Here is a 15,300-nt window from a genome sequence, read left to right on the forward strand (position 1 = left end):
TAGCAAAAGTTAGCTAGAGAAACTTATCCGACTAACCGTGGAAGCATATTCAATAGTGCAGCCACACTACTGAATATTGCCGGCAATCTTAATTGGTTAGCTGGCTTACTATAGCCAACTAACATTAAGACAGCAATTTGACCCGACAAGATTTAGCTGGCTAAGTCATTCGGCTAACTGCATATTGGAGTTAGCCGGTTAACTTACCTGGCTAACTCAGCTCCTCCTGTTAGGAAGTGCTAGGAGAGCGGTTCTGCTTACCAGGGGATGTGTGTTCTTGGACCACGGCTCGACCCCAGAGGAACTCCGAAGAGGTGCCGTGGCAGGTGAGGTATGCCCGAGCATGGGCAGGACAAGAGCGAGGCTGAACTGAAGACAGATGACTGAAGATACTGACCCTCCCTCCAGACCTGCACGCTTCAGAAGACCAGCAACGCAATGGTGGTCTTAATGAACAGTCCTCTGACCGTTCCAAACCCTTTTGGACCTGCCACTGGATAATGGCAAAAAGCGACAGGCCGGAAGGAAACCAGGGTAGTGAAGACTGGAACATGGAGACTCAGATGAAGACTCAGGAACGAGGTACGTGGGTGCACAGCAAAGACTCAGGAACAAGTACTTGGGTGCACAAACGAAGGCTCAGGAACGAGGTACTTGGGCACACAGACGAAGACTCAGGAACGAGGTTCATGGTATTCAGAAGATTAAAGCATGGTTCAAGGTATTCAGAAGACTCAAGCAAGGTACTGGGTTGAGACTGCAACGCAGCGCGCCCTACACTGTCCACCCGCGGGACTGGTCACGGACCATGCTGGACATGAAGAGCCTCTAGACAAGATGATGGAAGCTGATACTGGAACATGACAAAGATACTGAAGAGGCCTGCACCGAGGCGTACCCTACACAGCCACCAGTGGCTGGTCACGGACCACGCTGGAACGGCACAGGTACTGGCAGAGTCTTTGGCATGGACAGAGCAGGCACAAGGAACTCCGTACTAGACCAGGGATAAGAACAGAAGCAGAAGTCTTCTGGGGCCCAATGAGATTCATCCAAGGATACTGAGGGAGCTCACAGACGTGCTGGCGGGACTGCTGTGTGATCTGTTCAATAGATCCCTAGAAACAGGAGTGGTACCAAGTGATTGGAGAAGAGCGGTGGTGATCCCGCTTCACAAGAGTGGGAGCAGAGAGGAGGCTGGTAACTATAGGCCGGTTAGCCTCACCTCAGTGGTGGAGAAAAGTAATGGAGACGCTGCTGAAAGAGAGAATAGTGAACTATCTAAAGTCGAGAGAATTGCTGGACCACAGGCAGCATGGATTCACCAGGGGAAGATCCTGTCAGACAAATCTGAGTAACTTTTTCGATTGGATGACTAAGGAGTTGGATCAAAGAAGAGCACTCAACGTCATCTACTTGGATTTCAGCAAGGCTTTTGATACGCTCCCGCACAGGAGGCTGGTGAATAAAATGAGAAGCTTAGGAGTGAATGCCGAGGTGGTGGCCTGGATTGCAAACTGGTTGACAGAAGACAATGTGTGATGATAAATGGAACTTACTCTGAAGAGAGAGCGGTGTTAAGCGGAGTGCCGCAAGAATCGGTGTTGGGACCGGTCCTGTTCAATATCCATGTGAGCGACATAGCGGACGGATAGAAGGTACGGTTTGTCTGTTTGCAGATGACACTAAGATCTGGACACACCGGAAGGAGTGGAGAATGAGAAGGGATTTAAAGAAGCTGGAAGAGTGGTAGAAGATATGGCAGCTCAGATTCAATGCCAAGAAGTGCAGAGTCATGCATATGGGGTGTAAAAATCTAGAAGAACTGTATTTGGGGGGTGAAGGGCTGATGTGCACGGAGCAGGAGAGAGACCTTGAGGTGATAGTGTCTAATGATCTGAAGTCGATGAAACAATGTGACAAGGTGATAGCTAAAGCCAGAAGAATGCTGGGCTGCATAGAGAGGAATATTGAGTAAGAAAAGGGAAGTGATTATCCCCTTGTAAAGGTCCTTGGTGAAGCCTCACCTGGAGTAGTGCGCTCAGTTCTGGAGACCGTATCTCCGAAGAGACATAGACAGGATGGAGGCAGTCCAGAGAAGGGCGACCAAAAAGGTGGAGGGTCTTAATCGAATGACTTATGAGGAGAGATTGAAGAATCTAAATATGGAGGAAAGAAGGAGCAGAGGTGATATGATACAGATATTCAGATACTTGAAAGGTTTTAATGATCCAAAGATAACAACAAACCTTTTCTGTTGGAAAAAAAAATCAGCAGAACTAGGGGTCACGATTTAAAACTCCAGGGAGCAAGACTCAGAGAAGATAAGGCCATCGCGGAAAGATTAAATGATTTCTTTGCTTCGGTGTTTACTGAAGAAGATGTTGGGGAGGTACCCGTAATGGAGAAGGTTTTCACGGGTAATGATTCAGATGGACTGAATCAAATCACGGTGAACCTAGAAGATGTGGTAGGCCTGATTTACAAACTGAAGAGTAGTAAATCACCTGGACCGGATGGTATACACCCCAGAGTTCTGAAGGAACTAAAAAATGAAATTTCAGACCTATTAGTAAAAAATTGTAACTTATCATTAAAATCATCCATTGTACCTGAAGACTGGAGGATAGCAAATGTAACCCCAATATTTAAAAAGGGCTCCAGGGGCGATCCGGGAAACTACAGACCGGTTAGCCTGACTTCAGTGCCAGGAAAAATAGTGGAAAGTGTTCTAAACATCAAAATCACAGAACATATAGAAAGACATGGTTTAATGGAACAAAGTCAGCATGGCTTTACCCAGGGCAAGTCTTGCCTCACAAATCTGCTTCACTTTTTTGAAGGAGTTAATAAACATGTGGATAAAGGTGAACCGGTAGATATAGTATACTTGGATTTTCAGAAGGCGTTTGACAAAGTTCCTCATGAGAGGCTTCTAGGAAAAGTAAAAAGTCATGGGATAGGTGGCGATGTCCTTTCGTGGATTGCAAACTGGCTAAAAGACAGGAAACAGAGAGTAGGATTAAATGGGCAATTTTCTCAGTGGGAGTGGACAGTGGAGTGCCTCAGGGATCTGTATTGGGACCCTTACTTTTCAATATATTTATAAATGATCTGGAAAGAAATACGACGAGTGAGATAATCAAATTTGCAGATGACACAAAATTGTTCAGAGTAGTTAAATCACAAACAGATTGTGATAAATTGCAGGAAGACCTTGTGAGACTGGAAAATTGGGCATCCAAATGGCAGATGAAATTTAATGTGGATAAGTGCAAGGTAATGCATATAGGGAAAAATAACCCATGCTATAATTACACAATGTTTGGTTCCATATTAGGTACTACAACCCAAGAAAGAGATCTAGGTGTCATAGTGGATAACACATTGAAATCGTCGGTTCAGTGTGCTGCGGCAGTCAAAAAAGCAAACAGAATGTTGGGAATTATTAGAAAGGGAATGGTGAATAAAATGGAAAATGTCATAATGCCTCTGTATCGCTCCATGGTGAGACCGCACCTTGAATACTGTGTACAATTCTGGTCGCCGCATCTCAAAGATATAATTGCGATGGAGAATGTACAGAAAAGGGCTACCAAAATGATAAGGGGAATGGAACAACTCCCCTATGAGGAAAGACTAAAGAGGTTAGGACTTTTCAGCTTGGAGAAGAGGCGACTGAGGGGGGATATGATTAGGGATGTGAATCGTTTTTTGACTATTTAAAATATCGTCTGATATATTTTAAATCGTCAAAAATCGTTAGAGCCGCGATACAATAACAATTCCCCCGATTTATCGTCAAAAAATCGTAAATCAGGGGAAGGGGGAGGGCGGGAAAACCGGCACACTAAAACAACCCTAAAACCCACCCCGACCCTTTAAAATAAATCCCCCACCCTCCCGAACCCCCCCCCCAAAATGCCTTAAATTACCTGGGGTCCAGAGGGAGGGTCCCGGTGTGATCTTTTACTCTCGGGCCTCCGGTGCGTTGTAGAAATGGCGCCGGCGCTACCTTTGCCCTGTCATATGACAGGGCAAAGGTAGCATGGCGCCATTTTGTTTTTTGTCCCCCGACGTCAGGAGCGTAGGAGATCGCTCCCGGACCCCCGCTGGACCCCCAGGGACTTTTGGCCAGCTTGGGGGGGCCTCCTGACCCCCACAAGACTTGCCAAAAGTCCAGCGGGGGTCCGGGAACGACTTCCTGCACGCAAATCGTGTTGCCGTACGGCCGGCGCCATTTTGCTGTACGGCAAAGCAAAATGGTGCCGGAGGAAGAGGTTGATAGAGTACTGGTTAAAAATGTGAAGTTGAGAGGCAAACAAACTCAATGATCAGTGGGAAACCTAATGCACCTCTGTGGATTCATTTCTGGAAGGCAGGAGACTGATATCACTCATGGACCACCCAGTATCAACAAGCGACTGCGGATAAGGCAGAAGGATGAAGCTGATGACAGTATGGATGACCATATGGAGAGTGTAAATCCAGATCTAGTTGAAATGGAAGGGAGCACATGTACTGATGAAACTCAGCTAAGTGGAGGAGTAGCCTAGTGGTTAGAGCAGTGGGCTAAGACCCCGGGGAAACCAGGGTTTAAATCCCACTGTTGCTCCTTGTGACCTTGTGACCTTGGGCAAGTCACTTTCCCCTCCTTTGCCTCAGGTACAAAATTAGATTGTAAGCCCTGTGGGGATAGGGAAATATCTATAGTACCTGAATGTAATCCACTTTGAAATGCTCAAAAGTGGAATATAAATAAATAAGTGGAGAGCTAAATCCTAATGCAAAGGAGTTTCATCCAGACTCATGGGAAGAGGACTCTGTGGTACCTATCATACCCAGCAACAGTGAAGAACAGTGTACATCCTCTTTGGAAGGGGAAATAACTTTAAACAAATCAATAGATAAAATAGTGTTACCACCACAACCCCAAAGACTGCAGAGAGTGAGAAAATTGCCTAGCAGATTTGATAATTGAAGTGCAGTTGCCCAAGGCGATATATACTTACAGCATGATAAGACAACCATATTCAAAGGACCCACTCGATGTCTGTACAGTTATGCAACTATTAAATAATATGATGCAGGAACAATTGAGCAAACAGAGTTAATATATCAGCTGTGGGCTTAGTTACCTGTCGGGGGACATTCAGGTTTTAGGGGGGGGGGGGGGGGCATCATATAACCCACCTTTAGTAAGAAGACAATAATATCAAAATTAACATTTGTGACACTGAAGGACTGCCAATTTGGTGCTATCTTTTTTTAAGAGCTGTAAACACACCGCAGAGCTATAGTCAGTATGGGGCATGTACAGGCAGATCACAGTTTCCTCAGCAAGATGGAGGAAGTTCCCTGCTCTGCCCTGATAAAGAAATTGTCTGTTTATAATTAAGGATCCATGCTGTGAAGGACCTAACAATTGTTATGGACATTGGACTTTGTTATATTTGGTAAGCCTTCCCTTGGGCCTTCCCAGAGACTACTCTGGTTCCCACTGGAGGACCGTGACTGATCCTGGAGCAGCAGCAGTGTAACTCACCACCTCTGCAGCCTTTGAAGGTGACCCCAATGAAAAACAATCTTGAGAATCATATCCCTTAGCATTTTTTTTTATGTTTGTTTACCAAAACTGAAAGGTCTTTTGAATGTAACTATATTTGCCTGTGATGGTGATATCAAAACCTTACTCTGGAGCTGTGCTTTGATACAATGCACCTGTTACCTTAATGCTTATGGAAATGTTCAAGTATTTGATGCTAACTTTACTACTTTACATGGAGCTGACTCCAGATTAGCTTTTGAGTATAATGATCATCATTCGTCTCTTTCCTTACAGACATTTTGGACCAATCTACTAGACTGAGACAACTGAAAACTTTCCAATCATGTTTTCAGAAGACTGTTTCAAGGAAACTTCAGCCTTCCATATGCAAGATCTTACCTTGACCAAAGATCCCCTTACAGTGTTGTTTATAGTCATAGCAGACCTTATTGTAACAAAAAAATGTATTTTTCTTGCAGGGCAATCCATTCTTCACAAATACATCAGGTGGACATTCTGAAGATAAACCAGTACAAACTTCAGGCAGGTCACACTCACTAATACTTGATCTGCACTGTGTTCCTGCAGGAGCAAACTGGTGAAAACAGCAAAAAACTGAGCTTTGTAAGCTGTTGATATTTCACAATTGAAGACATAGGACCAAAACTACTAGCTGTTTAACCTTCAAAAGGTGCTATTTATTTATAGGGATGTGAATCGTTTTCCATATCGTCTTAACGATAGAAATCGTGTGGCAGGGCAAGAAAATCGTCTTAGGCACGATTTTTTAGTTAAAAAATCGTTAAAAATCGTTTTTTCCGATTAGTGCGCACTAACTGGGAGTTAGTGCGCACTAACTGAAAATGATACAATTTGACACTTTTCAGGTCAGTTAAGGTCAGTTTAGGAATGAATATGTATTCCTATTGGCTGCCCTCTTATTTATTCATGTTACCAAGTTTCCTACTGACAGTATATGGGGGATGGGAAATGGAAACAGTTGGTAGCTTGACAAAACAAGTAATGTGATCAGTCAATGTGACTAGAACTTGTGCCCTAACCCTGATACCAGGGTATTGTGATCTTCCTGCACACAGTGCCCTATCCCTATTAATACCAGGAGTGTTGTGATCTTCCTGCACACAGTGCCCTATCCCTAATACCAGGGGTGTTGTGATCTTCCTGCACACAGTGCCCTATTCCTGATACTGGGGGTGTTGTGATCTTCCTGCACACAGTGCCCTATTCCTGATACCGGGGGTGTTGTGATCTTCTTGCACACATCCCGGTATCAGGGATAGGGCACTGCATGCAGGAAGATCACAACACTCCTGGTATTAATAGGGATAGGGCACTGCATGCAGGAAGATCACAACACTCCTGGTATTAATAGGGATAGGGCACTGCATGCAGGAAGATCACAACACCCCTGGTATCAGGGATAGGGCACTGTGTGCAGGAAGATCACAATACCCCAGAGGAGTGAGGGTCAGGCAGCTCCCCCCTGTCTGTGAAGCCAGCCTCTCACTAGTAATGCAGGGAGGGAGCTTGTCTCAGACTTCACCATCCCCCCCCCCCCCCCCCCTCACCCACACACCATTCACTAGCTGGGACATGGGGGAAGTCAGGAGTGAGGGTCAGGCAGCTCCCCCCTGTCTGTGAAGCCAGCCTCTCACTAGTAATGCAGGGGAGGGAGCTGTCTCAGACTTCACCATCCTCCCCCCCCCCTCACCCACACACCATTCACTAGCTGGGACATGGGGGAAGTCAGGAGTGAGGGTCAGGCAGCTCCCCCCTGTCTGTGAAGCCAGCCCTCTCACTAGTAATGCAGGGAGGGAGCTGTCTCAGACTTCACCATCCTCCTCCCCCCCCCTCACCTACACACCATTCACTAGCTGGGACATGGGGGAAGTCAGGAGTGAGGGTCAGGCAGCTCCCCCCTGTCTGTGAAGCCAGCCTCTCACTAGTAATGCAGGGAGGGAGCTGTCTCAGACTTCACCATCCGCCCCCCCCCCTCACCCACACACCATTCACTAGCTGGGACATGGGGGAAGTCAGGAGTGAGGGTCAGGCAGCTCCCCCCTGTCTGTGAAGCCAGCCTCTCACTAGTAATGCAGGGAGGGAGCTGTCTCAGACTGGTATCAGGGTTAGGGCACTGTGTGCAGGAAGATCACAACACTCCTGGTATTAATAGGGATAGGGCACTGTAAGAGATGACTGTAGTAGATTGAATAAAGATCTGATGTTTCTGCTCTCCTCACACCAAACAAAAACAACACACAAGCAGAGAAGCCCTTCTTACAAAGCTGAGCTAGTGAGTTAAGTAGGAGGAAAAGTAAACATACTTGTGCCAGTGTGGCTACTTAAAAAATACACTTACCAACAATCAATTACATATATTTGAACTGTGTACAGTTCCAGCCAGGACCACCTTCTAAAATGCACAGTGATTGGCAAATTCAACATGCACTAGCATTTCAGGTGCCTGCTAACAAAAATAATAAACAAACAAGTTCTAGTCACGTGAGTGCTGATCATTACATTACTTTTTTTGTCAAGCTTCCAACTGTTTCCATTTCACATCCCCCCAACCATTACCCTCAGTATTAGTCCTTGGTAACATCAATAGATAAGAGCACAGCCAGCCAATAGGAATACATACATACATATTCATTCCTAAGTGACCTTTACTGACCTGGGAAGTGTGAACACTTTGTTTCATTTTCTGTTGGTGTTCGTTAGTTTCCAGTTCCATTTCCCATACCCCCAACCATCACCTCAGTGGTAACCTTGGTAACATCAATAGATAAGAGGGCAGCCAGCCAATAGGAACACATATTCATTCCTAACTGACCTTCAGTGACCTGGAAAGTGTTTATTTGTATCATTTTCAGTTAGTGCGCACTAAATCGAGTTAGTGCGCACTAACGGGGAGTTAGTGCGCACTAACACGATTTAACGATTTTTAACGATAAATCGTTAGAATTTCTATTGTATCGTGTTCTATAACGATTTAAGACAATATAAACATTATCGGACGATAATTTTAATCGTTGAAAAACGATTCACATCCCTATTTATTTATTTATTATCACTTTTATTTCACAGCTCTACATAACAATATAGCAATATAACCATATAACAGTTGAAATAAAATGGCTGCAGGCATTAATCTTATATTTATACCAATGAGTCATCAAGAGATAGGTTTCTTTGGATTATAGAATCCTGCAAACTAAGCTGGTTCACATACCAAAATCTAAGAAAGTATAACCCATGAAACTGTGGATATCATGAAAACTAGATAGAGAAGTGCTGAAGCCCACATTTCTGCACCAGTCTGATTATTTTACTTGAAGTGATAAAACATTGTAATGGAAGAAATAAAACATACAGTAATCAAACCATTTGATTCTTCCATGGCTTTCAGTCAGGTCATCCTAGAACGTTGCTCCATAACATACCAAGCCTAGCCAGTGTGCGATACAAATATACTCTGATTCATCCGCAGATGGTGTTCACAAGGATTGAAAGCCCTTGCAAATGTCCTTGCAACAATATGGTAGGGAAAACATGCAGTATATTTTGTTTTATAGATTACTTGAGTAGGTATGTCATCAGTCAAAGTGCACCTCATTGTCATTGCTGCTTACCATCCTCAAGTGGATAGAAAAAAGATCTCCATCCATCCTCTAGTACTGAAGTTTATGAAAGGCTTATGGCATATGAGACTTCTGGTTGCGAAGCCATTAGTGCTATAGGATCTCAGTGTTGTCCTGGCCCAACTGATGAAGCCTCCCTACGAGCATTGGAATCAGCTTCCTTAAAGTTTTTTATCTGGTTGCCATCAGTTTGGCTAGAAGGGTCAGTATTCTCAGTATTACAGTTTTCTACAAAAAGAGTGATGCTCCACACTAACCTTAAGTTTCTACCAAAGTAATTGCAGAATTTCATTCAAATCAAGACATTGTTTTGCTCTTGTTTTTTCTAAAACCTCAAGCACATATAGTGGAAAAGGCCTTCCATTCACTGTACTGAAAAAGGGAAAACCGGCACACTAAAACATCCCTAAAACCCACCCCGACCCTTTAAAATAAAACCCCCCCCCCTCCCAAACCCCCCCAAAATGTCTTAAATTACCTGGGGTCCAGTGGGGGGTCCCGTTGTGATCTTCCACTCTCGGGCCACGGGTGTGTTGATAGAAATGGCACCGGCGCTACCTTTGCCCTGTCATATGACAGGGCAAAGGTAGCGCCGGCGCCATTTTGGTTCCTGTCCCCCGACATCACGAGCATAGGAGATCGCTCCCAGACCCCCGCTGGACCCCCAGGGACTTTTGGCCAGCTTGCGGGGGCCTCCTGACCCCCACAAGACTTGCCAAAAGTCCAGCGGGGGTCCGGGAACGACCTCCTGCACTCAAATCGTGTTGCTGTAATGAAAAATGGCGCCGGCCATATGGCCGGCGCCATTTTGCAATACAGCAATATGGCCATATTGGCGCCGGCCATATGGCCATTTTTCATTACGGCAACACGATTCGAGTGCAGGAGGTCGTTCCCGGACCCCTGCTGGACTTTTGGCAAGTCTTGTGGGGGTCAGGAGCCCCCCCCCAAGCTGGCCAAATGTCCCTGGGGGTCCAGCGGGGGTTCGGGAGCGATCTCCTATGCTCGTGACGTCGGGGGACAGGAACCAAAATGGCGCCATTTCTATCAACGCATCCGTGGCCCAAGAGTGGAAGATCACAACGGGACCCCCCCCCCCCCCCCCACTGGACCCCAGGTAATTTAAGACATTTTGGGGGGGTTCGGGAGGGTGGGGGATTTATTTTAAAGGGTTGGGGTGGGTTTTAGGGATGTTTTAGTGTGCCGGTTTTCCCGCCCTCCCCCTTCCCCCGATTTACGATTTTTGACGATAAATCGGGGGAATTCCTATTAAATATCACCTCTAATGATTTTTGACGATTTAAAATATATCGGATGATATTTTAAATCGTCAAAAAACGATTCACATCCCTATCTCTTACTACCATAACAAATTGGGGAATAACTGTTGCCAAGTGCATGCTGTCCAACTGGCCAGCAGACTGTTTCACATATTGTTATGCTCCTGGCTGGCTTCCAGATCACAGACTCTGTCAAGGCTTATCAAGTAAGACCAATTGATACTTCGGTTGCTCACCTAAGAGCCATCTCATTGAACACATCTGCAAAGCTGCAACTTGGTGATCAGTTCAATCCTTCTTGCCTCATTACTATCTGGACAATTTATCATGAAGTACCAGTAACCTTGGGCAAGCAGTTTTGCATAGTCTGTTCTCCCAGTAATCTACTCTCCTCATGGAGGGAGTGGGGAGAGCTGGGGATATGTGGGGAGTCCCAAGGTGAGGGCTCTGCTGCATCCCTCACCTTGGGACTCCCCACATATCATGGTTAATTCAGCCCTGCTTGTTAACGGGAAAGGCGAGTTTGCTTACCATAAATAGCAGGATGTATTAGCCATGCTTAGTACCTACCCACCTCTCTTTAGAATCAACTACAGAGTTAAAACTGAGCTGTACAAACAACTGAAAGGCTCAAGAGGCAGAGCATGCAGGGGAACTTCTGTGCATGCTTGGTTCAGCGCCTGCCATCTACTGAGAACTCCGTTTACAGTAAGCAAACTTGACTCTCTCTTTGCATGTACTTGCATTTTGTTTGATCAGTATAATAATTTGCAGATTAGCAATATTTCTCCCTGATGGTTCTAATGTAGCAGACTACTAGTTAGTGAAAATAAGAAAAGGGAAACTAGATATAACACAGCTCAAATTTCAACTTACACTTTTAAAAAATGAACTTTTTATTGAATTTTATGATTGTGAAAGGTGCTGGAGTGACAACAATGGAAAAAATGAAAGAGCTCCCTTTATTCACAAAGCTAGTACACTATGGATAGTGGCAGGGCAAACAGCCCTACATCGCCCAGTCTCACAAGACAAATTGATGCAGGTGGAAAGAGCTCTATCAACCATGAATTCTTTTTGGACAAACCATAAAATTCATGGACATTTATTCAGTTTTAGGTTAAATCATGGACTCCAGACTAGCACTAAAGGTTGGCTAGGGAATTTCAATTGGCCCTAACAAATTATATGCTGCACTATGTATGGGGATCTTCATTTTCAGGGTTTTGTTTTGTGGGAATTTCAATGCTATAACAAAAGAAATCAATGGAAAAATGAGTGTTTTAACACATAGGAGAAAAATCAGTGGAAGAGTCATTTTTTCACTGATTTTTTTGGGAGCTTAACATTGAAATTCCAAGGAAAAATAAAATAAAAACTGAAAATTAAGATCCCTATCTATGTATCATGTATTCACTAAGGCTGACTACTGAAAGACTATTTCTGAAAAAAAATAAGCCCAGCACATTCAAAAGGAATTCAAAATTGAAGACTAGAGAAGCCTTACATCCATACTGTCCCAAATTAATAAATGTGACCATTTTTTCAAAACTAGTAAATTATTCAAAAGCATTGTTAAATTTAATCTTTTCATTTTTTTTGGCTCTCTAGACTATTTCCAATCTGGCCAGGTCCGTGCTGGTTCCCAGATCATTTCTACACTATCTTGTCATGATACCTGTGTAACAGGGTGTCAAATTCTGCCCCCTATGGATAGTTTGCCCATTTGTGGAATGGCAATTTGTCCTCAACAGGTTATCCTACCAGTGTGAGATCTGTGTACTGTAGGTGTGTTAATGTAGTGAGCCAGTTCCCACTGGGAGGGTCTGTATGTTAACAAAACTCCTGTGCCCATGTGACACAGGGGTGCGTGTCAAGAATCAGAGTTAGCTTCTTGGTAGAAGGCATAGGAGGAACTTGTCTCTCCATAGGGAAGGCAGGAGACAGTAAGGAAAGTGCTGGAGTCCTATGGGAAAGGAGGAAGAGGAGGACCTGAGATGATGAGTTCCAGGAAATCCTGAAGTTGATGCCTGGGCACGAGTATACTAGGTGTCAGAGGAAGGACAGCCTGCCCAGAAAGTTTACCAGAGTGAAACTGGGAGTTGTGAGGAAAAGAGGATTTCCCTGGCGATTAAGTGGCCCGGTGTACTGAGAACTGGCAGAGGAAGGGCAGCCTGGCTGATTATAAAATAGTCAGACTCAAAAGAGAGAAAGACAGACAGACCAACAGAAGGACTTTGGAGACAAGATTACAGTTACCAAGTATCGGGAGGGCTCAGGGTGGGAGGGGTACTCATCCCAAAGAGCTGACCTGTTTTGGGGAAGAGGTGTGAAGAGAAGCAAGATTGTGCTTATTTTGTAACTTTTTTTCTGGATTGATTTGCTGGTTGTGGTACGCTGCCCTAAGTGTATCAATTAAGAACATAAGAAATTGCCATGCTGGGTCAGACCAAGGGTCCATCAAGCCCAGCATCCTGTTTCCAACAGAGGCCAAACCAGGCCACAAGAACCTAGTAATTACCCAAACACTAAGAATATCCTATGCTACTGATTGCAATTAATAGCAGTGGCTATTCCCTAAGTAAAACTCTAAACTAATAGCCGTTAATGGACTTCTCCCTCCAAGAACTTATCCAAACCTTTTTTGAACCCAGCTACACTAACCACATCCTCTGGCAACAAAAAGCCTATCTCGCAAATCATCAATGCCTCCTTAGCCCAGGGTCATGTCCCTGACCCACTCAAACTTGCCATCTTAAAACTCCTACTAAAAAAACAAACCTCTCCACAGACAACCCAGCAAACTTTCGCCCGATTGGCAAACCTTCCAATCATCGCTAAGATCCTGGAAAGAATAGTCAATAAACAACTCTCTCCGAATTCCCTGGACAATAACAACATCCTTTCTCCAGCACAACTTGGATTTCGTAAAGCTAGAAATACGGAATCCCTCCTTATATCTCTTTCAGACAACATCCTCATGAACCTAGAAAGGAAACAGCCCTGCCTGCTCATTCTCCCTAGACTTATCGGCCGCATTCGACACAGTGAACCATCAGTGTCTCATTGAAAGACTAACGGAGATCGGCATCAAAAAACACTGTCCTAAATTGGTTCAAATCCTTCCTTCAGAATAGACAATATAAAGTCAAGATCAACAGCAAAGAATCCCCCCTTTCATCTCCACCCTTGGAGTTCCACAAGGATCATCGTTATCCCCCACATTATTCAACATCTATCTTCTCCCGCTTTGCAAACTTCTTTCTGAGCTTAAGCTAACCCATTACCTATATGCAGACGATGTCCAAATCCTGATACCGATTACAGACTCTCTGCAAAAAACCATTCTCCGTTGGAACGCCTGTCTACTCTCCATTAATAACCTCCTCTCGAACCTCAATTTGATACTCAACGCCGACAAGACAGAGTTCTTACTAATCACACAAGATGGCAGCATACCACTAAACAACCTACAACTGTCAGTGTTTCCTTCCTTTTCCCCCAAAGTCAGAAACCTCAGGGTAATCATGGACAGCCAAATGAGCTACACAGGCTTCATCAACAACACGGTAAAGGAGTGTTACTTCAAACTCCAAGTTCTAAAAAGGCTAAGACCCCTCCTCCATTTCCAGGATTTCAGGTCAGTCTTACAATCTATCATTTTCTCAAAAATTGACTATTGCAATGCACTTCTTCACGGCCTGCCAGATATCTCACTTAAGCCACTCCAGTTGTTACAGAACACAACCGCAAGGATTCTCACAAAATCCAAATAAAGGGACCATATAACCCCCGATTTTAAAGAAGTTACATTGGCTCCCAATAAAGTTCAGAATCCTTCCTCCAAAACCGTACTACACAGTCCTCACTGACCAATTTTTACATCCTCCCCCCCTGTTAATCTGGATTGTGGCGTCCCCCCAAGGGATCCTCCCTTTCCTCCACCCTATTTAACATTTATATGCTCCCCCCTCACAAAACTTCCTCTCCAACCTTGGTATTACACATTTTATCTACGACGATGACGTGCAAATCCTTATATCTTTTACAAACTCTGCAACTCACTGCCATCCAAAAAATGGAACACCATCCTCGATTCCAATAAACCAACTCCTCTCTGACATGCCACCTAGCCCTTAACCCGCAAAAAACTGAACTCCTCCTCATCTCCTCCAAACATGCATCCATACCCTTATCCCCCACCCTCCACCCCCCTAACTTTCTCTCTAACACAAGAACCTGGGGGTCATACTTGATAACCAACTTACCTTCAAACCATACATCAAATCTATTCTTAGCAGCTGCTACTTCAAACTACAAACCCTCAAAAAACCTAAACCCCTTCTCTACTTCTCTGATTTCCGCACAGTACTTCAATCCATAATTTTCTCAAAGATTGATTACTGTAACGCACTCCTTCTTGGCCTCCCTGCTTCCCACATCAAACCCCTACAACTCCTTCAAAATGCCACTGCACGCATCCTCACCAATGCCAATAAGAAAGACCACATCACTCCCACCCTCATTAATCTCCACTGGCTACCCATTCACTCACAAATTATTTACAAGACCCTTACCCTCATCCACAAAAGTATTACTAACGAACATTACAACTGGCTAAACCCTCCCTTCCTCCCACGCACCTCCAACAGACCCACCCGATCCTCGCTCCGTGGAACCCTTATTCCCCCCTCCATAAAATCCACAAGACTCATTTCCACCACCAAAAGGGCCCTCTCCCTAGCAGGGCCCCTTCCCTTTTGGAACTCCATGCCCCCTTGAACTACGTACCGAAACCTCCACACCTACT

At 44.7% G+C, this 15,300-nt stretch overlaps 1 protein-coding gene across 2 annotated transcripts in view; it reads right to left on the reverse strand.

The window, feature by feature from the left end:
- LOC115092810 (disintegrin and metalloproteinase domain-containing protein 9-like) overlaps nucleotides 1–15,300 on the reverse strand; it is a 606,381-nt gene that overhangs the window by 202,425 nt on the left and 388,656 nt on the right. For both annotated transcript variants that reach the window (XM_029604139.1, XM_029604138.1), the window contains exon 14: nucleotides 5,948–6,143. In XM_029604139.1, the coding sequence (XP_029459999.1) occupies nucleotides 5,948–6,143 (196 nt within the window). The remainder of the gene's footprint in view (nucleotides 1–5,947; nucleotides 6,144–15,300) is intronic.

This window comes from Rhinatrema bivittatum, chromosome 5, assembly GCF_901001135.1.
Source record: "Rhinatrema bivittatum chromosome 5, aRhiBiv1.1, whole genome shotgun sequence".
Classification (NCBI taxonomy): Eukaryota; Metazoa; Chordata; class Amphibia; order Gymnophiona; family Rhinatrematidae; genus Rhinatrema; species Rhinatrema bivittatum.